Genomic DNA, 25,968 nt, shown 5'->3' on the forward strand with positions numbered 1-25,968 from the left:
TCTTGCTTATCTCTGAAGGTCTAATTTATACTCTGTTTCTCTTAGAACTTTGGGACATACATTCCAATCTATTTTCCAGAATTCCACTGATAATATTTGTTGGAAAAGTACTCTTTTTCTGCTGCCCTAACTTGTTGGGAGTATGGCTTTTGTGATCATTAACTTGCTGCCCTGCAGCAAGTCAAATCAACAAATATTTACTAGCTGCTGAGCTCAGCCTTGTAGGAGATACAAAAAACTATGAAATTCACTTTCTGCATTAAAGGAGTAAATTGCCCAGCAGCACCACGGTACCCACATATTCTAGAAAAGGAAAAAACTGCCTGTGCTCTCTGGATGCCCCCAATACACCTGGAGCTTTACTTCAAATATAAGAAACAGCTGGTGTTCATGATTTAAGGCTCAATGCAAATAGTAGAGAGAATTTATTTTACAAGCTGGCTGGTTTGGCAAAATTCCAGAATTCATCAAATAGAAAGATAAGGATGATGATGATAATGATAAAAATGGTTCTTCAGAGTTGGTCTTAAGATAGTGATATAAAAGAAGTGCAGTCTATATAGGACATTCCAAAGCTGGAACATACCCTCAACTTCACCCAAAATAGACCTATGGCAGGCAGGGCCTTCCCAGCACCTGTAAAAATCAAAGGTGACCCTATATACTTGATGTAGTTGTGTTTGGAAGCTGGACCTGTGATGGTTTCAGGCAATGTTCCTTCCATTAGTCAAATAAAAGGGCATCAATATCTGTTTAACATGGGAAAGTTCCTAGAGAAAGAATCTCAATATTAAAAATGACAGCATTCAACTAGTGCTTTTCTGTGAACTGTTTAGGTCTTTGTCATTGTCTTGAGTCTAAAGAAAATAAGGCTTCTATTAAGGGAAAATGCCAATGTTCTCACTCATAAATGAATTTTCACCACTTGGTGAGAATAATAATTCAAGCTAATACATAATGAGTACTTCTGCCAGGTAAGGTGCTGAGTACTTTAATAATTAGTTTACTGAATTCTCTTGATAAGCTATTGTAAATATGATCATTATTCTCATTTTAAAGATGATGAAACTGGGGCTCCCAGAGGTTACATCACGGCTCAAGGTCACATGGCTAAGTGAAGAAGGTGGGCTATTTTGTTGCTCCTCACTATTTGTAACCCAGACAGAAGTGGATGTGGTCTGTCTTTCAGTCCCCAGGTGGCCTTAGTTCAACAAGTGGCTCTGGTTTCAAGTGGGCAACACACTGATGACAGCTAATCCCATCCAGAGTCATGGACCGTATCCCTCACCCTATCAGCTACTTCACGAAAGGTCTTCTTTTGGTCCCTAAAAGGATTGGGTATAAGACCAGGAAATGGCTCAGCAAACCCCCTGCCCAGTACCACAAAGAAGAAAACTCAAAATACATTTTTCTATTATCAGTGGACTGTCCCTTTTCCATCCTCTGGTGTTCTTAATAATGGAAAATTCCATGGAAACTAGTTTGATGAGGTATGAGAGCCTTTCAAACTGAAATGTGTTTCAGACATTTAAGTTGTGTTCATGAATGTTTACGACTCAGATTTTCTCTTTTTCAGTGGGGTCTTCACTTACAGAAGACATTATTTGTCTTGAGCAAGAAACCTACTAGTCTTGAGATTTGCCACCTGTAAAATGTGGATAATAACATTCAGCCCACATTTTCCACGTCGTTTTGGGGAGTACAAACAGAATACAAAGAAGAGAGGTAAGACTAATTTTATAATACAAGCCATCTCCTCTAACATTCCCAATCCAGAGGCCCCACCACCACCCATCACTCTCCTGACAGCGGCCAGGTTTTTGTTTTTTTATAGCAGCTCTCATTACCCAAATTAAAAATTTTGATTGTTTACTCATTTCCTGTCTTTCCAACTACAATGAAATTCCATGCAAGAAGGGATTTTTTTCTTCTTGTTTGCCATTGCATTGCCAGTATCTAAAGCTGTTCATGGCACACATTAGACTCTCAATAAATGCGTGCTGAATAGTAAAACCTTTTTTAAAAAAAAAAATCTGTATCTTTGTAAACACTTTTAAAATTGGATTTCAGGACCACAGAAATAGATTAATTGTAATTCTTGGTTAATGGCACGCTCATCATTGATCCTTACATGGCCTTCTTTTGTTATTTATTTAGCTGTTGAATTAGACTTATTAAAATCAGGTAATAAATATCCAAAAAAAAAAAAAACCCAGACCCTAAAACAAAACTAAGGTCCTTCATCTCACTATAGGGCCCTGATTCTTATCTCATCCCCTAGCCTCTCCCCATCTAAGGTAATCATCACTCAGAAGCCCAGGTTCTTCGTTTCCCTAGAAGCAGAGCCTAAGATGGGATTCTTGCTTAGGTGATTTACTGAGGGAATTCTCAGCAGAAGGGGAGTCTGGGAAGCAGGGCGGGATGGGGGGAAAAGCTAAGCAAGGATGTATAATTTACTGGAGACTGGATTCAAAGTTCTGGAGCATACACTGCACCACAGCATTGACTCTACCTTGAAGCAAAAGGCTAGCTGTTTGTACCTCCAAGTCAGGCAGTCATCGGGTAACATTTGGGGAGGTAATAAAGCGAAGGCAGGTGCATAGCTTCCTGGGTGAGGCAGCCCCTGTTTGGCTAAAGGCAATTCTCAGAGAAGGATGGGGCTTTAGATTGGTTGACAGCCAACACTCATAGCAGCTGGGGATGAGTGCTCTTGACCAGGAAAAAAGGTCTGCACATGTCTACTATATCTTGCTTCCCTTATCCCTGCTCCCCTTGTCTATTGAGGTATAGCTGATTTGCAATATTATTTAAGTTACAGGTGTATAACACAGTGAGTCACAATTTTTAAAGATTATACTCCATTTATAGTTATTATAAAATATTGGCTATCTTCCTTGTGTTGTACAATATATCCTTGTAGCTTATTTATTTTATACATAATAGTTTGTACTGCTTAATCCCCTACCCCCTTTCCCTCTCCCCACTGGTAACCACTAGTTTGTTCTCTGTGTCTGTGAGTCTGTTCCTTTTTGTTATATTTACCAGTTTGTTTTACTTTTTTGATTCCACATTTAAGTTAAAGTATACAGTATTTGTCATTCTCTGCCTGACTTATTTCATTATTGCTTCCCTTTTTTTAAAGCTTTACCAAATTTGGTGTCTTCCCTGTAAGTGTTTGTACGTGTGCGTGTGTGTATATCTCATATGTTTTTCCAGTTATTTGGAACTTTCCAGAAAAAAAATCACACGAAATCTTGTTTTGTTGTATAATATTTCAGTATGTAAAAACACCATACTTTACTCACTCATTCTCCCACTGGTGAACTTTTAAGTTGTTTTTAGGTTTTTGTTATTACAGTGTTGCTGTGAACATTCTCATATATGTCTCCTGTTGTATACTGCAAGAATTTCTCGGATTTATGCCTGGGGTGGAATAGCTGGATCATAAACTTTAGTGTGAACTTCAGAGGATAATGCCAAACTGTTTTCCAACATCGTTTTACTAATTCACACACCCACCAATAAGAGAGCCTATCATCCACCTCCTCTCCAACTTTTTAATTTCTGTAAACTGGATGAATATGAAATGGCATCTCACTGTGGTCTTGATGTGTGTGTCTTCCATCAGTAATCATCTTTTCCTATGTTTATCAGAATACCTATTACCTCTTAAGTGAAATGCTTGCTCATATCTTGTGTCCATTTTCCTATCAGATTATTTGTGCTTTTTCTTACTGATCTGTAGTTCTTTGTATGTCCTTTGTCTGTTGAGTGTATTATGAATATTGTGAATATCTTCTCCTAGTTTATATCTTGTTTTCTCTATTTCTTTATGGCGTCTTTTAATGAAGAGATCTTAATTTGATTATAGTCATACACATTAAAACTTAATTTTATTATAGTCACAGGTATTCTTTTATGGCTTTTTAGGTCTTGTTTAAGAGCTCTTTCTCAAGGAATCTAAAGGACATTCTCAATCTTGGGGGTAGGGGGTTCCACCAATAGAGCCAGGTTACAGGCAAGTCACGGAGGCAAGCATTGTCATGCCTACTGAGACAGTGTCTGGTCTGAGACAGCCCTGACTAGCCAGCACAAGCGACCAGCTGGCTGACTGGCAGGTGTGTTCTTGTTACAGAATTGGATGTATCACGCTATTAGAGCTGGATACCATTAAAAATTCTAATCATAGACTGTAATTAACTTTCCTTGCTCCGACGCCCCGCTCACTAAACAACCTTCTGATTATAATTTGGCTTCCCATGTATCTTTGCCTACAGGGAGAGAATGTACTGTTCAGGCCAACGTGAGGATCCAATCCACTAAACAGTTACATGCCATGATGTAAATTAATAAATTTGTATTCTGATTTTATCATCTGCCTCATCTGAGCTCTATAGGCGTGAGTCAGCATCCCCAAGCCTAATCAATATGGACACAGAGAATATCAAGCTTCTGAGCTGAAAAACTAAGAACTAGACCTAGGACCTGAGAGAAATCACCAAGGTAACATTACCCTGGAGGCCCGGAGGCCTGATGGAGAAGGCCTTCTTATATGTCATGTGATATGGACAGGGATTAAAATTGACTTTTGACATTATAAAGAGCTGCATATTCAAAACCATGGCTTGGTTCCATTCAGGTGAAGGCAAAGAACAGGAGATGATCAGGAGACTCAGTCTGAATATTTATTGGTTTATGAGCACACACCAGATGCTGCACAAATCCTAGGCAGAAGGACAAGATTTACAGACATGCTTGAAAAAAGCAAACTGGAAAAAAGGGGGGTGGTGCAGATGGTACACACTGAGGAGGAATGGAGAAAGTGGCGCCTAAAGAGGCATCTAACTGATAAATCCTTGATCCACTTTGGTATTCATGGTCCAGGATGCAAAATAGAAAACAGCAACTTTAAGGACCAAAAACAGAAAACACAAAAAACAAAAACCAGAAGGAAACACAAGGGACACAAGAGAACAAACAGGAATGTGCCAGGGCAGTGAGATTATCCAGGCCAGAGGAGTGATTTAGGACCAGCAGGGTGAGAGGAAGATATCTGAAGCAAGTTCAAAAGACAAAGTGGAGGTGAGCCCATTAGGACAGATGGGGATAATTTAGCAATCCTGCTATCAGATCAGCACTTCATCTAGGGTTTCTGAGTGGGCAGTACCCACAGTGACACAGATCTCCTTCTGGGATCCCAATTACACTGAATAATAAAGGGAAGAATATGATCAGAGATGTAGTATCTGGGAATTTTTGGCCCAGTGATAAGAAGTGATCCTCTACTTTGTATTCTGACCAAAAACAAAGAAAAAAATGGGGGAGGGGGATGACCTATACTGATGACCCTATGGGATTTATTTTCCAAAGAAAAATATTTTCAAGAAAGAGTGAGATAAATTAAAGGAAGTTCGGTGTCATCTTTGAGACCAATCTAAAAAACAAGCTTTATCTTCCACAGCACTTCCCATGGGACCCCCACCAGAGCAAAGTCACAGGCGTGGCTAGATTGGATGAAGCTAGAGAAATATTTCAGATGTCCTTTTGTTCTAAAAATGAGGTAGAGACATGCCACCCAGTAAGGAGTGATCCTACATGTGGCTTGCCCAACTGGCTGTGTGGAAGGAGAGGCATACAAAGTGTTCAGCAAAACAGCAGGACCAAAAGATAGCAGGGTGACAGAAGCACTTCTCCCAGAGCACCACAAGAATGCATAAACTTCAAGGAGGGGGCTAGAAAGGGGCTGGCCTTTGTTCTCTACAAAGCCAGAAGGCTCTGACTCACATGTGAAAGAACAAGAGTCCTTTATAGTGGGCTTAATATGTGTGTGTAATGGGGATAAGTAGATGTAGAAAGAGCGGGGCTCCTCATCTAGTAGAGGTGGTCCCGCACATGCTCCATGATGGTCTTCATCCCCAGCCAGGTCTCCTCTGCAGTGGGGATGATCTGGTTGGCTGGCAGAAGGAAGCCATAGTGCCTAGTATCTCTCAACTCAAAAGCAAATGCATACTTGATGCCATTATCATATGCCCAGTCAGTGCTGCTCCCGCTAGCTGGATCTGTTAAGTCAAAAGAGAAAACACCTTTGAAGCCTAGTTCCTTTCAGAAATAGAAGGGAAGGGGCCAGGAATTCTGTGGATCTGTGGCTCCTTAGGGATCTGAAAGTCATCAGGACTACAACACATTAAACACTGGCCTGAATTATGTCTCAGACTGTCCTGCACCATGAGGGTCTCCACTAGTCTCAAACCAAGAGATTTTAAATGCTCATTTCCATCTTGTCACCAAACTCACTGTGTAGACTCCTTCAGGTCACTCAAAACCAATCTTGACAGAGTGTGGTAGGCAGCCTCCAGGATAGCCACAATGATCCTTGTCTCCTGGTATTCACACCCTTGTGTAATGCCCTCCTACACTGGACAGGGCTGACCTGACCTGTGTTACAGGAGACTGCAGAAATGAAGGTGTGTGCCCTTCAAGGCTAGGTCATAAATCCATGGGTTTTGCCTTGCTCTTTCTCGGATCATTCGCTCTGGGGAGAGGCAGCTGTCATATTGTAAGGACACTCAAACAGCCCTATAAAGAGGTCTATGTGGTGAAGAACTCACTGTCAATAATCACCTGCCAGGCACCCGTGTAAGCCCCCTGAGAAGCAGATCCTCCAGCCCCATCAAGCCGTTAGATGACTGTCCCCCTGGAAGACACCTGGACTGCAACCTCCTGAGAGCCCCTGAGCCAGAGCCACCCAGCTAAGATGCTCTGGAGGTCCTGACCCACAGAAATTGTGTAAGAAAATTAATGTTTATTGTTTTAAGCTGTTGAAGTCTAGGGTAACTTTTTACATCACAAGAGATAACTGACACACAGAGAGAGAAAGAAGCACAGACCTTGGGACTTCCCTTTGCCAAAAGGCTGAGGAAGGGCAAGAGGCTTGTTTCCCTGCTTCTTCCCAGTCAAACTCCACTAGAGCAGAAATTGGCCGAAAGTGCAAAGAGTAGATGATATTGAATAATAAAATAATGATGTCAATAGCAGCTACCATTTATTGAAATCTACTATGAGTCAGTCATTATGCTAGAAAGTTTACATTTATCAGTTCATTTAATCTTTAAGAAACCAGTGAGGAAGGTATTATCTGCCTTGCTGTTCAGATGAGGAAATCCAGTCTCAGAATGAATAATTTAAGAAAATATGGATGGAAAATGGCAGGGCTGGTCCATCTGATAACAAAGTCCCTGTTTTATTCAACCTACTTCTAGTCTATTTAGTATGTAACATATATATATGTCTATTCAGTGAAAATATGGGCCCTTTTGTTTTTCCACTGTCCCTGAGGGTTGTTTCTCATGATATCATTTGTGATTTTCTAGAAATGCTGCTTCTGCTGCAATTACACGCTCCCTAAGGTTATGAAACAGGCTCTCCTACACTCTCTGAAATCCTTCTGTAGTTCCCACAGCCTTTCTCCACACAGAGAAAATACTGTGTAAAAAACAGACAATGGCACCAAAAGTTTCTAGAAGTTATTTACATGGCAAGCTCAAATATTTCAGAACGGATTTTAAATTCAGGAAAGAGGCAAGATAACCTCTGCTGAGCAAATCGATCAGATCCATGAACTTCACTTTACTTGGGTTCCTGCTAAGTCTACCTACTCTTTTTTTTTTCAAAACACATATAGGAGTATACTATTAACACTGCTTGGCACACTGTATTTTTCAATTAACATTTGAAGATTTTCCCTTACTAGCACATACAGATTCACCTCATTCACTTAAGGGTTGCATACTGTATAAATGCACCAAATGTGTTTTTACCCAGCACTCTACCGATGAACATTTACATTTAGGTGCTTACCAGTCTTTTGTGACGATAGACATGCTATCATGAACGTCCTTAATACTCAACATCTAGCCACAAGCCAAACGAGCCCAAAAAACTTGTTTCCAAGCCCTTAGTAGATCAGAATCAATGAGGAGGAGGGGAGAGGGTTGCTAGAGGCAGGTGGCCTGAGGAAGGAGACATGAAAACTGTAAAAAGCAGACACGAGAATTAAAAAAGCAAAACAGGCTGGGCTGTTGAGCATAAGGATCGAACAGTCTGATACATCAAGGAAGGCCTTCGAGATACAACAACTGATGTTCAGAAGGCCACTCAGTCATGAAGAAAGGAGCTCAAATCTCTTCTACGTGCTCTGTTTAAGGAGGCAGGAAAGTATGAAAATCCATTTTAGAATTATTTTCATCTAAAATGATTAATCTAAGAAAAGCTCCAGTGCTTGAAGGGATAAATGTCAACTACCTATACAGCACATACCATAACCCAGGGAGTTGGAGTGTTTTTATACAAACATTGATTTCATTTTTGGAAAGAAAGGAGAGCAGAAAAAGCCTATTAAAAAATACAGAAAATGGGCTCTCAAAGGAGGTAGGAAATATTATATCTCCCGGACATCACTCAGGAGAGCCTTCCTCCTCTTCTGTTGGAGGAATCTAATGGATATCTCATCTAATGGGTATCTCATCATTTTGGCACAGTCCATGCTGGGGAGAGGAATGTTTTTGATGTGTGTGGAAAAGATTATTCTTTAAATTGGTGTCTGACCCAAAAGTCAGGGCCTGGTGACACTCAAAGATCTTCTGAGAGGACTTCCTCAGGGGGCTCCTACCAAATTCCTTTAGCTCTCTTTGGTCCAGGATTCAATCTGACTAATTAAACAGAGAGTGGAGATCCTCTCCTGATGTGTTTGTTCTCTAAGGAGTTCCCATTCAACAACACTAGTATTACCATGAATAATTAATGGGTTGTTGTTGCAATTAGCAACACAAACACCAATATCATGCTAAGTGCTTTATGCAGCTTGGTGGAATATGAAACACAGACAAGAGTGCTGAGATTAGAGTACAGAGGAGGAGCCAAGAGGTGGGATGGAGAATCTTTGCAGAAAAGGAAGATTGAAGGGAACAGCTGGTTGAGGGCGAAGCAGGTAGGATGGGAGAGCAAGTTCAGTATAGGAAAGGAGAGAAATACCAGCAAGTTTTTAGGGGCTTTGAGGGTGGACCAATTGATGGAAACTACTTATAGAGAAAGCACCAGAGGGGGAAAGAAGGGAACTCACTTTATGCTCCCCACATTTGTGTTTCTACTTCCCACTTATAGCTGGGGTCTTGGAGAATAATCATATCCTTCAATTTGATCTTAAAATTTATAGATCAAACTCACAGAATAAGGGAACTGGAAGGATCTCGAAAGAAATAGAGTGAAATGCTCAAATGAAACACTTCACTGAGAAACCACAATAAGGGTATTTCCTCAAATTGTGGTTGAGTTGTGGGTAATGAGCCTCAAGACCATGTTCATGTTTGGGGTCCTGGTAAAGTCTGTTTTTGTTTTTGTTTTTCAGCTAATGCTGACCATCATCTGGAGGACGCCCCCTGCCAACCCAACTGGCTATGTTCAATGTGTGTTCATTTCTGACAGGAAGGTAAGGGGGTCTCCTCTACACCCCATCCCACCACCTCAGTCTGCCAAGCCAAAGGTGGGTTTCCTTTGAAGATGGAATGATGGGCTTGAGGAATTTTTGATAAACCATGTCAGGATCTTTCATGGAAGACAAGGAACACAGACTCTACCATGCTGACAAGACTTAACTCATCATGGGCCCATGATAATGAGCATAAGAGTGATAACCACTGATGAAGATGACGGCCTGTGGCAGCTATCATCACAGGCTTAATATAAATTCAGCCCATCACTAACAACAGAAACAGACTACATGTAGGAAGGCTGACTGGCACCTCTTCTCCTGCTCCATTTCAAGTGTCCTCTCAAAGCGTTTCTAATAACCAATAAACACAGTGAGTACTTACAGATAGTGGTGCTGATAGGACCCACGCGATACTCAGTGCCCGACAGCGAAGCCAGAGCTTTGGCCGCACGCCTTGCCACCTCATCCTAGGAGCAGGGAAGTCAGTGGAGTGAGAGAGAATGGATCCCAAAGCCAGACATTCCTCAGCTGTTCAGTCCTGCAGTGGTTTGGAAGCTTCCCGAACCCAGCCCCAATGTTCCATTTTGATCTCTTCTTTCCCTTCCAACCAGAGCCAAGGTCTGACTACAAAGTGAGGGAAATGGTATGGTTCCTCCAATTCCTTCTCCTACTACATCCTCAGTTCTTTACTTCCAGTGTGGGGAAGAGGGTAAGGAGAGAGGAGGAAGACCAGATAAGCACTCTGAATCAGATCATGTGCATTAATAACTCAAATTAGAGGAGCTGTATTTAAGCTCGCCAGCCCATTAGGAATTTAGTAAAGGCACCGCCATCCTCACCTATCTTGTAGAAAGGGAATATCATGTCCATGAACATGAGGGTAGGGCAAGCATGTTCAAGAGAATATCTTCTAAGAGTTGAGTGTTTCCAAAGTGGAGGTAGGGGCTGCCATATATGGATGTACCCTACACGGAGCATTTGCTTGAGACCAGAATCTAGTCCACACCAAGCCATAAGCCCTAGGTAGGGCATGGCCTTGGACAGAGGGGCACACTCAAGCAGACCAGCACAGAGAGCAGGGACTACAATCACCTTGCAGCTGCCAGGAAGTCCCGCTGCTGATGTGATGCCTGCTCATATCCTGGGGTGAGTAAATGTATGTGACACAGACAGAGCACCCCTAGGCTGTGGTCTACACCCTACTTAAACTCTGCATTACCTGGAGTGAGGAGCACCCCTCCCTTACCCACCACAATGTCACCCACAGTTCTTCACAAAAAGTGCCTCTGCAATACATTTTGGTCAGAAAAACAAGTGAAAAGGAAAGACGGGGTTGCAAGGTGTGGTTCTTGCAACTCACAGCAAACACAAAAATAAGAGGCATCATCTTCTTCCTGTTCCCAGTAAGCCTGACGGCACATCGCAAAGAACAGGGAGAAAAGACTGGGCCCTTAATGAAACAAGCCCTGATCCTGGACTTTCCCTATGAATCTAGAGAACCACCACCTTGGCAGCACCCAGGTGAAAAGTAGACCCAGGGCTGAGTGAGAAGAAGCCCACAACTTACCAGCTCTTTAGTATCCGGGGCCTTGTTGAACGTGTACCCATATGGGTACATCAGCAGCTGTGAGTAGCTGTGAAGGTCAATGAAACATTTGAAATTCCTGTGTTTTTGGATGAAATCTACCACTGATTTCACCTCTACTTCCGAATTGGCATGGGTTCCATGGTATGCTTCAGAGCAAGGGTCGTCACTGGCTCCCTTTCCTGTAGGGATGACCCAAGCAGAAATATTAACCCATAGGCTAAGAAGCAGAAATACAGGATACTCTACCCAGAAGCGGGGCGGGAGGTATGAGCAGGCCCCTGCCAGCTGCCCTCGAGAACCTGGTCCGCATGTGTGTATTTGTGGGAAGGGTGTGGAAGTGGGAGGTCGGGGTGTTGAATCTGCCACGGCTAAGCAGGAAAACTGGTAGGACTCCTTTAAATGGATAGAGATGACCTTGTATTGTATCACTAATAGTTGTCATAAATAATTAATACCACACACGACAATGAGTTGTAATTAATAAGTATTCTAGATAATTAATATGAATACCAATTAATAATGAAAATGACTCCATTTATACTGGTGTCAACTCATTCTCTTAGTTCAGATATTAATGGCCAAGTGCTGCCAAAAATAATCTATTGTTGTGGCTAAAAATTTCCTGATTATTTGACAGGTATTAGAATTACTGCCTTCTGTTTTACTTCACAGTATAGCCCCCTAAGGTATCTGATGTGTGTGTGAAACCACCCCTGTTGTGACTTAACCTTGATGCCCTCCATTCCCACATTTATATCAGCTATTTTCCCACAATCACATTATTTTTCCCCCAATAGTTTGTGTGGTATTTCATTCCAAGTAAGAGAAGTAAAACCATTACATTAAAACATTACATTAAATATTACATTACAACAGTACATTAAAAACAAAATATCAGTACAGCTGTGGAATAGTGAAAGAGAACTATCAGGATCTGGAATTGCAAAGTGAGCTTAGATCCTAATTCTTATCAACCATATGCTCTTGAGATTGTCTCTGAGCTTCAACTGTCTCATTTCAGATAAGAATATTCACTCTCTAGGTCAGAAGAATAAATAAGATAACATATGGGAAAGTACCTGGAACATAGTTGGCACTACTGTGGGAATGATTTTTAAATAGCTGGAACTCAGAACCCAGGTCTTCTAATTTTCATTCTCTTTCCATGACATCAAAGGGCTGAAGTTCACACTTATACATCTAAGGGTAAACTGCTGCAGTTTAATTTTCACAATATGATCTTGCCTGTTGGAGTAATAGTGCTAATTGCTCTATTCTGAGCTGCCCTTCCACTCACCCAGTAACTTGTCCAGAAGCCATGATAACCAGGGTATAAAGTAGGCCCATAGATTTATGTATTTAAAGCAGAACTTTAAAAAAAATAGCATTCTCTCAGGAGGACAGAGATTTCCTTTCAAAATTACAAAAACAAAAACAAAAACATAGGGTAAGGGATTTACCCAAGTTTCTCAATGAAATCAGCAATGGAGCCAGCTTGGAAACCAGCTCCTCCCTCACTGCCACCTCAGAGCCCTGTGGACCAGGCTATGCAGAGGTAGCAGAATTTTAAAACTATCTCCCCCACATACCTGCAAAACTAACATTCCAATTTCTATTTAGATCAGTACCAATGCAGGAGCTTCCAGGATTTAGAGACCGTGACTTCCTCCATAATCGGTCCTGAAAAATCCACCAAGGAAGGAGCAAACATTCAGAGACGGGTCAGGGTACAGGAGAGTTGGAGGCTTTCTTTGGGGGCCTGTGATGGAGATGGCCCCGTGGATGGGGCAAGCTGCCTGCAACAACTCCAGAGATCTGAAGGATCACTGGGGCTTCAGCCCTCACTAAGTGAGGAGTCTCCTCTCGTCCCCCAGGGAGAGGAAGCTTGGCCCTTCTGACCTGGAGAAAAAGACTTCCCAAAATGCCCTGATGAGGACTTCATAACTGCAAGACCCAATGACACCATCTGAATCCACTGAATAATTTTGGGCTTTGGTAAAAGTGGGACAAATAGATATTATGGGCCTCAGTTATCACTAATGTGATAGACAGTGCACAGTAACTATTTTATTCTTGCCTAAAAAATTAACTTGAATCCAACCAAGCATCTAGATTGGACCACAAGTGAATAGGAAATACGGGGGATGACAGAATAAATTAAACAGCACACAACAAAGAAGCCATCAGGCAAATTCAGAACGTGAGACATTCTACAGGACAATTTACTTGGTTTCTCCAATGAATGAATGACATTTTAAAAGATATGTGGGGGCAGGAGGAGGGGTTAATGTTGTAGAATTAAAAAGCTGGCAGAGGCGTAACAACCAAATGCGTAACAGACCTTATTTGGATCCTGATTTCAACAAACTGACTCAAAAGACATTTTAAAGATAACTGGGAATATCACATGATGTTAAAGAACTACCATTAATTTTTTACAGCTGATAGGGGTATATTTTTTGTTATTTTAATTGTCACCAGCTAGAGATGAATATTAAAGAAGTTTTGAATGAAATAATCTGATGTCTAGGATTTGCTTTAAAATACGTCAGGAAAAAAATATGTGGGAGGGAAAGAAATGAAAAGAAGAAATTGGTAAAGTGTTGATAATTGTTCAAGATTCATAATAGGGAGTTCATTAGACTATTCCCTCTAAGAAAAAATATTCCCTGGTGACTCTCAGCTTAGAGAATGACTGGAAAATGAGACCCCGAGTAAGCTCCTAAGGAGCACATTTTGTGGAGCTTTTCTCCAAGGTCATACAACTATTTAGTCAACAAACAAGTCTTAACTCCAAGCCCAGCCCATTCAGTTGGTATCACTCACTTGAGTTTGTGTGTAAACATATCCATCAGGATTGGCCACAGGCAACAAGAAAATATCCATTTTCTCCAAGATGGACGTGATGGCTGGATCCTTCCCATAATCAGTTACAATCTAAGCAGAGCCAACAAGCTTGTCAGTTTTGCCACTGCAGGATGTGTTGCCAGATCTAAGCCTGTGTGTCCTCCCCAGATGCCCACCTCCTAGAACAATGTCCACCCTCTGCAGCCTCCCTACCACCCTCATAGGTGCAGCTCTCTGCAAAGCCCCCAGAGCACTTCAAAACCTAGGGGAACATGGCTGCCTGGTAACACCAACTTCAGTGAGTCCTGGGCTGCCTGGTTTATTCATTCCTTCCAGGGGATGGGAACAGGGGAGGGGAGAGCCATACATCATAACAGTTATTAGGAACCTGAGCCCCCATGCTAGGGGTAGGATCCTCCACTTGCACCACCCCTCCTCCCCCAGCACTGGCTTAAAGAAGATTTTCCAGAGGGACATGGAGATAGCATGAGGTCCCCGAGGGCCTGAGGGACCTGGAAGGGACTGAAGGCAAAGCTTATCTGGGCTTTGATGCTGAAAGACTCTGTTCCCTTCCTGCAGGGCTGACTATGGGTCAGTGTCTCAGGGCCACCTCTGTAGTTCATGAGCTTGCCTGCTGCCATGAACGCACTTTAGCATTTGGCCACAGTGGCCCAACCACAGGGCTCTGATCTTTTATTTCTCTGATCAGAAAAGACCCCCAGCCTACTGTGTCTATGCAGAGTACTCTCCCACCTCATCCCGTGAGCCCAGCCACATGGGACACTGCAGGGGCACCCCGGGCCCACCAGAATTCTCAGTTAATACCAGGAGACATAACCTTTCTCGCAGTCCAGATTGCTGTGGCCTGTGAGATCCACTCCCGGGAATGGATGCCCGCGTTCAGCCAAATGGCCGGCCGCTGACTGCCTCTCCCAGTACTGAACTGTAGAAGGAAAAAGAGGCCAGAAAATGACCCTCCTGCCCACCAGCATCTCCTCTCACCTCTCCTCTGCCCAGCTCGTTCCTATTCATTTAATCCATTGAAGATCATTCAGAGACTAAATGTTCCTGAGGGCACCATCTATTTACCAGGCTTCTCCAAGCTTAATTGGTTGGCTGGTGGGCCCAGCCACAGCTCTGGGTAGTTTGAGCCACTCCAGGGTTAGAAGCAAATGGGAAGGGGAAACAATTGGTATTGTGAATTATAATGCCAGTGTGATTAGAGATAATATTATGTCTCTTGAAAGACCTCAAATGGTATCCCAACAGAGAGACAAAAGTGCATAAACCAGCCTGTTCTAGCTGATGCAATAAATGAAATCCATTTTAAAGTGAGGAACAGAGGGGTTCACTATAGCTCTTTGTAAACAGCACGGAATGAATTCTGGCCGCTGCCATTCAGTGTGGGGCCTCCTTGGGTCAGAGCTTCGTGTTAATGAAGCCAGGGTCTCCATCAGTTGCTAAATAATCTAAAGTTATGTAGATTACCATACAGCAACCAGCTCAGTGGAACATCTTCTCCCACTGGTAATTTTACCATTGGTATAAAACTGCGATCTTCAGGGCTTGTGTGGAGCTAAGGGTTTGACAAATTCTAGGCACCATCAGTTGTTCCATGGTTCGTATCTCCAAATTCCTTTTTATTCATTTGGCTGGATTATTTATGTAATTTATGTCACTGCCATAAATTCTCTACCTCTTTTGCCAATACAGACCTGAAATCTGTTAGAAATATCTGGAAATTAGGCTTTGTGCAGCCAAGGATCATAGACCGGGCTTAAAATTACATCAAACCTAAAATTAGCTTCCTAGATTGCTTTTCCAATAAGCACCCCTAAAAAGCAGAATAGAATTTGCCCATTCCAATTTGTCTTACTATTAACAGAAGATGGGAATGGAGGCAAAAGACTACAGCCACTTGAGAGCTTTCTGGAACACTAACTGCCTCTCCCCTCTTCTTGATCCTGCCTTTCAGTCAAAACTTGGAATGGGATGAGCTGCTTCTAACTCCCCACAAATCAGCAGAAGCAGGGGACTCTCTGTTAGACCACACTCGAACCCGGGTAGACACCTCCCCACCACACTCCTCCCCTAAGTCAACGAGGTCCTAAAAAGCTGCTTCTTTCAGAGGTGTGAGAGCTGAGTCCTGGACACAGGAGCCAGGAGCCTGAGACCAGTCAGTCCCTTCAAATTGCATGGGGGTCTCACCTTCAGTACATACATCGACCGGTTTTCAAATGAATGCCCAATCTTCACCCTGCTCACCAAGCCAGAAAAATCTTGGGCAATGCTGTCCATCTCATGGTAAATCTGAAGCGTGAAAAAGTAAACACAGGAGCGTTTTAAAAATTTGCTCAGCTCCGGGTGGGTATCTGTGAACTTTGTCTTATTGATTTTCATGATTTCTTCCAGTCCTCTAACCTTGAGGTTGACAATATTATCAGAATGGAATGCTTATTTTTAAGGAACTGCCTAAAGAATCCATTACAGTTTTCTAGAGAAAAACACATTTTGTCCACAAAATTATAGTCCATTAAACTAGAGTAGAGAGACTTGTACAGATACTGCTCCAACAATGTGGCCCTTTGCACCACAGGCTGGATAATCAGCAAGGGCCCATTTAGCCAAGGTTCTTGAAAGCACTGCTCTCCAGTGATCTTTTTTGATCACTTTCTCCATCAGTAAAAAAAAAAAAAAAAATCAGGATACACTATGAATATATATAATACCACACAATTATATTATGTACATTATAAAATAAAAAATAGAAACAAAAATGTTACATTAATAATAAATACAAATATATGTAGAAATATAAATAGATGTTGCAATAGTTTCTTCCTCCATCCCAGGGGACTATCTTGCTTACATCCTGCCATAAGGGTACCCTACTTTGGAGATGATCCCTCTTAAGGCTTTGAGAGAGCAAGTGAAGAGCTGTATAAATCATGACTATGAATGCTTCCATTTGCTTTCAGTGAAAAAAAAAAGATTTAAGTAGAGTTCATCCATCTTAGTTGTTCAACTTAGTTGAAGGTCAAAAAAAAAAGAAATAAACAAATTTATATTTAGAGCTTAAAATTGAAAGAAGGAGCTTTACAGAGAAGGAAAATGTACAATCAATATAGAATAAAATCAAGCTTAAAGGGTTCGTCAGACTTGCAGCCAATATGGCAGATTAAGTAGAAGCAAAAACTACCTCCCAAATATATAGGCAAGCCAGATAAAACACAATGAAAATGATTCCTAGCCAAATTTAAAAGCCAAAAAAGGAAAAATTGTGAGTGCCAGAAATGAAGAGGGAACCAGCTAGCAGAGGCGAGGGCAGAAGATGAAGTCCCAGCACCAGATATCTGTCTTAGGTGCTGAGGGTTTACAGCAACCAGGAACTGGAGTAGAGGGCTTTGGACCCAGTGTAGTAGGGCCAGGAGCTAGAAACTGAGAGCTGGGCACTGGTCATTCTGGCCATGAAAAGAGCCTGGAAACTACCCACCGTCCCTAGAAAGTCAAGCAAAAGCCAGATGCTTGCCCTGAACCAAGAGAGGAAAGAAAGTCACCCAAGAAAATTTAAAACACCAAGCTGTGTCCAGACGGGGGTCCAAATTTACACTGCCAACATCAGGGGGAAACTCACCCACGAAACTAACAAAAATAATGGCTACCACAACAACACACACAAAGGATCTGAAACCAGAAACCCTGGCAGAAACAAACATGATCCCTCTAGAGGTCTAAGAAGGCCTAAGTGGTTGTATGAGATGAGCTCTTAAAAGCTGTTTTTAGAAAGAACTGAGTATGATCAAGTCAGGAGGGAGATGGTGCACCAATCCACAGCAAAAGGCAGTGAATGAAAGATGGCCGTAAGCCAAATGACAATGGCACCTAAAGCCAGAGAACAAAAGTGAGTGGATGAGAAAGTGAGACTCCCACAGCAGGCAGGGGAGGGGATGGAGTTTCCAGAGTGTTGGGTGACATTTGCAACTAGTTGCCTCAGCTAGGGAGCACCCCAATGTTAATGAGGCTAATGTCATGGGTTGATCCCTGTGTGGGCCCTGAGCTCTGCTTTCGTCCATGGCCCTGGACTGAACTCCTAACTTCTTCCAGCTGGTTTGCAGATGTATGTCATCGGTCACAAGCGGGATCAAGGGGCAATGCGGTTGGAAGTGTACACAATAAACAAAGCTACTGACAATCCTGGGAAATAAGTGGAAATAGCTGGTCAAGCTCTGAAAAAATCCCTCATCTAGAAGAAAAATAATTCAAAGTATATGCCTCATGAAAAGTATGCCAGGAACTCTATCTTTGAATATAAAGAAGAGCATGTATTCAGCTATAGGAAGGAGAATACCAGTTTAGATGTGGGGTGTGTTCCTGAGCTAGTAGAGTTTCCAGACTAAGGAAGAAGACATTGAGGGACATAAAAAGACCGTGTAGTACGTGATGCAGTTCCATTCCAGTCCCTCTTGGTGCCTCAAATTCCTATTCCATATTAAATTATTCTGCTTCAAGTTTTTCATTTGAAGGGTTGGCTTACCTTGAAAGTCAGTCATCTATGTAAGCGATTTCTAACTAAACACAGCACCAAAATGCATTATGGAGTAAGTATATAAGTAGTAATGATAAATGAGTGGAAATATTTGGTTAACCTTGGAAATAATCACTTGTCTAGTTGCCTGAAATAAGTAACATTTTAATCTGGGTGAATAAAATACAGGGATTATGGTGGGGTACAAGAAGGTTGAATTACAAGGACTGTAAATGATTATAATTATTTCATGGTTCTCTTTGAGGGGTTGCTTAAGAAAAGAGGGATGCACGTGGGAGAAAATGTTCAGTTTGTGTTTCACTATGCTCTTAAGTGCTGGTGGGAGATAAACAACCCAAGAATTAGAAAAGAACTGAAGTATACACATTTTAGCCCCTCACTGTAGGGGTACTATGCTAAGGACTAACACCTCCTGGAAGTAAGGATACGGGTTACAAAACCCAAGAGGCCAATGACTTTGATCTTAACCTGCTCTATAATACTTACAGCTTCCAGAGAATGGTAGGCCCCATAGTTGAAGTTATTACTGTTCCGTTCTTGACCTTCATTGTGTTGCCTTTCTTTCTCTTCATTATCTAAAAGGGCCTAAAACAGACACGGCAACATTATGAAGTGATCTGCTGTTCCCACCACATTTTGGGACATGGGCTGGCCAAGATGGCAGCACCCTTGGCACACATATCAAGAAGCACAAATGTCAAGGTATAAAAGGGGGTCAGACTTCTTCCACAAATCTATAAAATCTTTCTTCTTAGAGCCCAATGTACATCACCCCATTCAAAACCCACTTACTCACTGGAAGCAACGTATGTGCTATTTGGTTATTCTTTTACTACAAATTCTCTAGACATCAGTCTGCATCTGGTATCCAGTGCCTCTGAAATACACAGCTTGGGAAACCATTCAGAAACAAAGAAATTCTTATAACCACTCATACTTTGAAGGTTCCTGGCAGATGTCTGTGACATGTGAGGATGATTAATAAGCTCACAGCTGCTCACGCCATCAGGAAACTCCCAGGCCAAATCACCAATTAGTCCATAACCCACCTCAGTGAAGGAGAGAACATGAGCCAGACACTGTCCTGCTGTTCAGATATAGGTTTTGAGGCTGGAGTCTGGTTGGGAAATGATGTTCCCTCTGCTGGGAGCTGTTGGTGACATTCCCCCTTTCTCCAAGGATGCTTTTTATGATTGGTCTTCAGTATCTCCCCCCTGGCACCCCACCCCCTTCCAACCACCACACGTTCTCTTATTCCCTCCTGACTTCAAATAAGAAAAGAGAGAGAGATACTTGTGGGGTACCTATAACATACCAGGCACTGCTAGATATTTTATGTAAATTTAATCACTTAATCTTCTCAATAAATCATATGATATAAATACAACTATTACCATTTTACTGATGAAGAAACAGAGTCTCAAGAGGTTAAAAGATGATCCAAAGTCACACAGCTAGTAGTTAGCAAAATCAGGATTTGGATCCAGATCTGTCTGGATCAACGTACACATGCGTGTTCTAGTACAACATGTTCCTCGAACAAGCTGCTACACTTTACCTCCATATACCTCCATGTCTTAATCTGTTAAATGCAGAAGGGTAAGACCAAAACTTGAAAACATCTAAGGTCCACTCTGGCTGCTTGTTCCCATGCAAGACCAGTGAGGAACCTGGGCCTACCTGCAGGTCTTCAATAGTCACTGAGTACTCTAAGAGCTGGGACTTCAGGAAGGCTCTGACTGGCTGAAGACTGACAGAAGGGACGAGGACATCCACAGGATGACCAAAAGTAGAGGGAGATTTCCAGAAGCTGAGCTGAAGAGAAAAGAAATAAAACCAGGTTAAAGGACAGTTCAGGTAAAAGGCACAATGAATTCATTCTTCTAGGACAACTGAAAAGAGCCTGGGTGATCCCTGAGGGGCTGGTTTCTGCCCAAGGACAAACTTCAGCCACTTCACAATCATATCTGGTCAGGCCTGCCCAGCAGGCAACACTTGGCCAAACCCAAAAAGTAATAGTCAATGGATAGAAAGATGGAAAGATGGTGCCCACTGCTGAGGCCTCCCATCTCCCTCGCAGCACTGCCAGGATCTACAGCACTCTCCAGGACCAACCTCTCAGCAGTGTAAAGGCATGTTGACTAATACAGAATCATACACAGAAACTCTTCAGGAATAACAATGCCAGTTCTGCAAGAGTCTTCTCTCACCAAAGTTAACTGATACCCAAGAGGACTAAGGAGAACTGGGTACCTTAAAGTTGTTTGAATTCACTAGCTGACTTATTTTGCTGATCTCATCTCCATTTCTGACGTTAATCCTGAAAACTTGGTCCCTGGAGGGAAAAAAAAAAAGCAAAAGATAATGGTGAGCTTTCAGCTGGCAAATAAACCCCAGGCCTACTATCCCAGACATAACCGGGCCAAATAAGAGGAAATGGTCTAGTCTTTGGTTATAATGTATAGCCATTAAAAATAAGACTACGTGGCAAATATGAAAAAGTGCTTATGGTATAACTTTAAGGGAAATATTAAGTGAAAGAGCAGGACACAAAATTGTATGTATGCCATGATTGCAAGTATGGAAAAAGCAGATGCATTGGAAGAAAAACAGACAACGGAAATATAGCAAATGCTGACAGTGCTTATGTTCGGGTCATGGGATTATGGATGACTTACTTTTTTCCCTTTGTATCTGTTTTCTGTAATGTGGTCATATTACTTTATAATGAAAAACATATATATTTTGCAGAAAGGAATGTTCCTGAGTTACACGCAAAGCTAACTCAAGGCATAAAGAAGCACTTCTTCACTGTCAGGGTCTAGGACTGAAACTCTGGCTGAATGTCCGTGCTGGAAAGAGCTAGAAAAGAGAACAGACCTTCCATCCTTGGAGGGTTAGCTATTTTTCCTCTTGGCAAAGAGGGGAGAGGCTGGGTGCTCTCTCAGCCCCTTCCAGTTCCAGAACCTTATACCAATGCGTGGTGCTGGGGCTGAACTTGGGATTCATCCCCTCAAGGGGGCCCTGATAGGGCCTAGAAGGGAGCCGGCCAGTCCCGAGCCCCCCTGTACTGCTCCTCCTGCACTTGTTTCCTATACACCATTTAACTCCTGCAGCAGCAGCAGGGGTAGAGGCCCCCAACGTCCTGTGTGTGGGTGGGAGAAGGCCGAGCCTGAAAAGCTGCCTTTGTGCTCTCAGCCGACTCAGAAAGCCAGGGGAGCCATTAGGCCGTTGCTAGGTGACGGCCCAAATGAATCCGCACTCGACGCTGTCACATGCGTCATCCCTTTGACACAAATGAATGCGGGAAGAGCTGCTGGAGAGGGCTGTGGGCTGAAGGACCTGTTGACGGAGAAAATGGTTCTGTCACAGGGAGCTAAACGTGCAGCCTCACGTGGCAGATCAGCATCTCCTCATCAGAAAACCGGCTCACTCTGGACTCTCGGGGTTTAACTTTGTTCTGGGAGCTTCAAAGGATCTCAAGGGGTTTAGCCCAGCCCCAAGGAGGCAAGGTCCACTCTAGAGCTGCTTCTGTTACAGGTGGCAGGTCTGGAGGAAATGCCAGTACCAAAGCTTCACTTTCTTCCAACTAATCTGGTCTCCGAGGGTCCTAGGAGGTGAGCATCTAACTGCATTCCATGGGAGCTGCTGAGGCCACAGGGGAGAAGCCACTGGCTGGGCAGGTCTCAGTCTAGATCCAACAGGTTTGCTAAGAGTTGGACAGTAGCCCTGGGAAGACAGGGAGTCAAACCACAATTTCCCTGATACAGGCAAGCAGCCTTACAAAAAAGGAACTGGTTTAGAACAGAAGGGAAATCCTTCCCCTTGGCTGACTACCAGGACCCACTATGAGGACTCAAGCTCTGTCACAACCTGCCCTCAATACTCCAGAAAAAGGGGTGTATTTTTAAAAATGAGTGTTTTAGAAAGTGCCTGTGCACTGACATTTCTGTTGAAAAATGAGGTATCTGTAAAATACAGAACTGACTAGAGTAATCACAAAGGAAAAGAGGAGGTAGCAGGAACAGGAAGAGAAACAAAGAGGAACTTAAGAATAAGGAGCTCTTAAGAGTATGAAAATCATATTACACATTCACCCACAGAATGTGTTTTAATTCTCCCAAAGTGGTAACTTCACAACAGAACTTTCATACTCCTGGGTACAGTCCATGACAACAGAACACAGTGAGTCTAACTGGCCCTGACAATGATTAAACCCACAGCCCATTTCATTATGTCCTAATTTAGCCCAGCTCCAAAGGATAAAGACACATCTGTAGTGTGCAGAGAGGTAAGGTGGAAGGGCTGCTGCAGAACAGAGTCTTACCCCATCTGTCTCTCCTTCACCTCTCCCTCCTATACACTCTTGGTTCCAGCCTTAAACCCAAAATTCACCATGGACTTCACCCTTCTTTGCCTTTGCACATGCTGTTCCCACTACTGGATGTCCAGCCCTTTTCCTTACCTGCCTAACCAATCTCCCACCCCGGCTTTAGGACCAACTTTCATCACTCATGAGGTTTTCTCCAACCAGAGTTGGCAAAGTTAGAGACAGTTTTCAGATAAAGCTAAAAGTAGTTGGGGGGTGGCAGGAGGGGGATCTAACATTATTCTCATGAGTGTAAGTCCATCAACACCTAGAAGAGAGAACATACACAGGTGCAGGGAGAAGGGCAGCCTTTCTCTTGCCCTCATTGTCCTTGTCTCTATTTGGAAAATGCCCTCCAAAGAGTGTGAGTGACTGAACACAACCTATCTCTACCATATGGAAATCCATTCAAAGACCTTAATTTAAGCTCTTTCTGAAGATGGAAGATTGGCCTGGGAAGAAGGATATGCTAGGGTTTGTAGGTTTCCATGTCACCCCTCCTAGTCCACACAGGTAGGTGTTCCTACAGCTCTTCTTAACTCTGGTCTTCTCCAATACCCAGGGCTGGCCAGCTGCTTCCCAACACAATGGCTGGTGATCTGCTCTCACTCACTCTCACGTTCATCCCATGTTCTAGACAGTCAATAGTCATCTTGTTGCTGAGCTCCTATCCCCCCCCCTTTTGCCATGCGGGCATCCAAGTGCCTGTTCTTTGTACCTTTCTCACCTGCATCCCAGCCAGGTTTAGAAGTACCACAAAAGATGATGTCACAGAACTCTTAAATGCCTACTGGTTGCTGCTGATGCTACAACCAGTTCTGCAACTACTTCTTGTTCTCTGCTTGTCCTGCACCTTTAGGCATCCTGGCCACCATCCCGTCCTTAAGATGAGTAAAGACTGGGACAGATGACATCAGCCTAGTGAGAGAGACTGGGGAGGCAGATGAGTAGGTGGAAGGAACGGACTGGGGGTGGGGCAGAGAAACCACCATCATCATCTCAGTCAGCACCGTACCCACTCTCCAGGCCGACCTGCATCCTGGCTTCCCAACCACTTGAATGCTCAAAGGCCAGCTTCCCCTTGTTGTAAATGTTCACCAAGCTGGGTGTCAAGGACATGACTATGGACCTCCGGAGGAATTCCACCACCTTTGCTGGGCTCCCTATTATGAGGTGAGAACAGGTGTGGGAGTAGGGATGACACAATTGGTTAAAACCATCTATAATTAGCTCAGGTATATAGTGCTTTCTGTGCAAGCTCCTATGGTGAGCACTTCAGAGTCCAGCCCACCTGTCTCAACCCGGGTGTCAGCCACATTATAAGAGAAGTCTATATCTTGAGAAATAAAGATTTTTCAGCCACGTAAATAGCTACAGTGGGAGCCGGACAGCTCCATGCATCAGCCCACACAGCAGCAAGTGTAGTTATTACACAACTATTGCTAAGTTGCCTGTGGAAAATTCTCCTTCCCTGACCACCTGCTATGCCTATGTCCTCTGAGATATTTGGCAGCAGAGACCAGGTGTGAACAGAAGTCATCACCATAAAAATTACTCAATCACATATAAGTAATTATCTCAATAAACAATCCCAAAGTCCCTTTAGCCAGATAGTATAATGGAGAGTAAACTAACAGATATAGATAGATCAATGAGATATAGGAGTCTACCTGGAGATTAACATGTTTTACAGCAAAAGTGTATGGGTTTTACATTAGAGCTTCAATTCCCCTGCTTATCAGCTAAGTGGCCTTGGGCAGATTCCTTAGCCTTTCTAAGGCTGAGTTTTTTCATGTTTAAATTGAGGAAAATAACACCCCTGCCTGGCAGAGTTGTTGTGTGATCCAAAAGATAATGTACATAAAAGCTCTTTGCAAATGGCAAAGCATTATGCAGTAATGAGTTACTAGAATTCAACCTTTTAGCACAGTAGCATGGCATACTTTCAGCTCTCCCACCTCCAAATGTCCTCTCCTTTGCAAACCCCAAAGCATTCTGTGTGGAGCATGTGTATAGGTGTATCCATGCATGTCAATTTTCATAGCCGTGGCTAGAAAAGACCTATCAAATCTCCATGTGCCAGATGCTGACAAGAAAGCTCCGCTCCACTAAACCTTCACCATTAACAGAGAGGTAAAGCCAAATAGCCTATGACCCAGGCTTTCCCTTAAGTGTGGCAGAAATTAGAAACAATTTCTGGTAATTCTTAGTAATTCATAATATAGGAGTAAGAAAGCAGGAGATGTCTCGAACTGACCTTACAAATAAGAACTAGGAAGGAAAAGAATTGGCAAGAGATTAGGGAGCTGGGGAGGGACTGTGGGGACTACTTAGTCCTGATATCTCAGATAAAACTGAGCCTGAGAGAGAACTGGTCCAAGATGACAAAGAGGCAGAGCTGGGACAGGAGACCAGGTCTTCTATCCTAATGCCATTCTGCTTGAGGTATAATCAGCCATTCATTTCCAAATCCATTTTGTTCCCATCTCTCTGAACTAACCAAGTAAAAATAATACCAAGTCCAAAAAGAACTTACCCAAAACACTTTTCTCGGCCACTGATGCCAGACCCAATAAGGGCCCCAAAGAACAGTATCCACTTCATGTCCCAAGGGTTTCAGTCACACAGTGGCTGAGTCAAGCTGTATTTATAAGAAGCCCGAGGCAGACTCATGTCCTCAAAAATGTTAATGTGATTCCCAAGCACCCTTGCAACTCTGACAGTACATCAGGTGGGCCCCTACCAGTGCCTCTTCCATTCCTTTTGGGTGATAAAGGCCATGCCTCTTGATTTACATGGTCAGACATTTGCTCCTCAAGCTGGAAAAGTCTGTGCTAAGGGTGCCATATTGCTCTGCACTTGGTATTTTAACAGTTTTTTTTTTTGAGTAAATAGTAAAGTCCCATAGTGCTGGATAGAATTTATACAGCTAGAGAGGCCAGACTGTAAATCAAAGATGAAGTTACTTCGAGAGAGAGAGAGAGGAAAAAGAAAGAAAGAAAGAAAGAAAGAAGGAAAGAAAGAAAGAAAGAAAGAAAGAAAGAAAGAAAGAAAGGAAGGAAGGAAGGAAGGAAGGAAGGAAGGAAGGAAGGAAGAGAGAGAGAGAGGAAGGAAGAGAGAGAGGAAGAAAG

General features: G+C 42.8%; 1 protein-coding gene and 2 long non-coding RNA genes across 3 annotated transcripts in view; 2 read left to right on the plus strand and 1 right to left on the minus strand.

Annotated features, from left to right (window-relative positions):
- Window positions 1-8,143, plus strand: part of LOC140697337 (uncharacterized) — a 23,420-nt gene extending 15,277 nt beyond the window's left edge. The window contains exons 2-4 of the long non-coding RNA XR_012074279.1: window positions 1,577-1,725; window positions 4,278-4,503; window positions 6,629-8,143. This is a non-coding gene — a long non-coding RNA (uncharacterized lncRNA). The remainder of the gene's footprint in view (window positions 1-1,576; window positions 1,726-4,277; window positions 4,504-6,628) is intronic.
- On the minus strand, window positions 4,673-25,461 carry CPA4 (carboxypeptidase A4). The gene is made up of 11 exons (XM_006202288.4): window positions 25,374-25,461; window positions 20,722-20,803; window positions 20,149-20,283; window positions 18,955-19,053; window positions 16,131-16,232; window positions 14,761-14,865; window positions 13,902-14,012; window positions 12,665-12,755; window positions 11,055-11,254; window positions 9,870-9,954; window positions 4,673-6,059 (listed from the first exon to the last, which is right to left on the minus strand). The coding sequence occupies exons 1-11, from the start codon at window positions 25,439-25,441 to the stop codon at window positions 5,872-5,874; spliced, it is 1,266 nt and encodes a 421-aa protein (XP_006202350.2). The 5' UTR covers window positions 25,442-25,461; the 3' UTR covers window positions 4,673-5,871.
- On the plus strand, window positions 8,208-9,870 carry LOC140697338 (uncharacterized). Its single transcript, XR_012074280.1, has 2 exons — window positions 8,208-9,484; window positions 9,598-9,870. It is a non-coding gene; the product is annotated as an uncharacterized lncRNA (long non-coding RNA).
- Window positions 25,462-25,968: the final 507 nt, after the last annotated feature.

The sequence above is a fragment of the Vicugna pacos genome, chromosome 7, assembly GCF_048564905.1.
Source record: "Vicugna pacos chromosome 7, VicPac4, whole genome shotgun sequence".
Classification (NCBI taxonomy): Eukaryota; Metazoa; Chordata; class Mammalia; order Artiodactyla; family Camelidae; genus Vicugna; species Vicugna pacos.

Bases quoted from the DNA above. Each gene is read 5' to 3' on its own strand.
- CPA4 (XM_006202288.4), bottom strand. From the start codon at position 25,441: ATGAAGTGGATACTGTTCTTTGGGGCCCTTATTGGGTCTGGCATCAGT. The intron at 20,284-20,721 runs GTACCCAGTTCT...TTTTCTCTTCAG, and splicing joins TGAATTCAAACAACTTTAAG to CTCAGCTTCTGGAAATCTCC. The intron at 11,255-12,664 runs GTATGTGGGGGA...TCATCCCTACAG, and splicing joins TTGGAATGTTAGTTTTGCAG to GAAAGGGAGCCAGTGACGAC.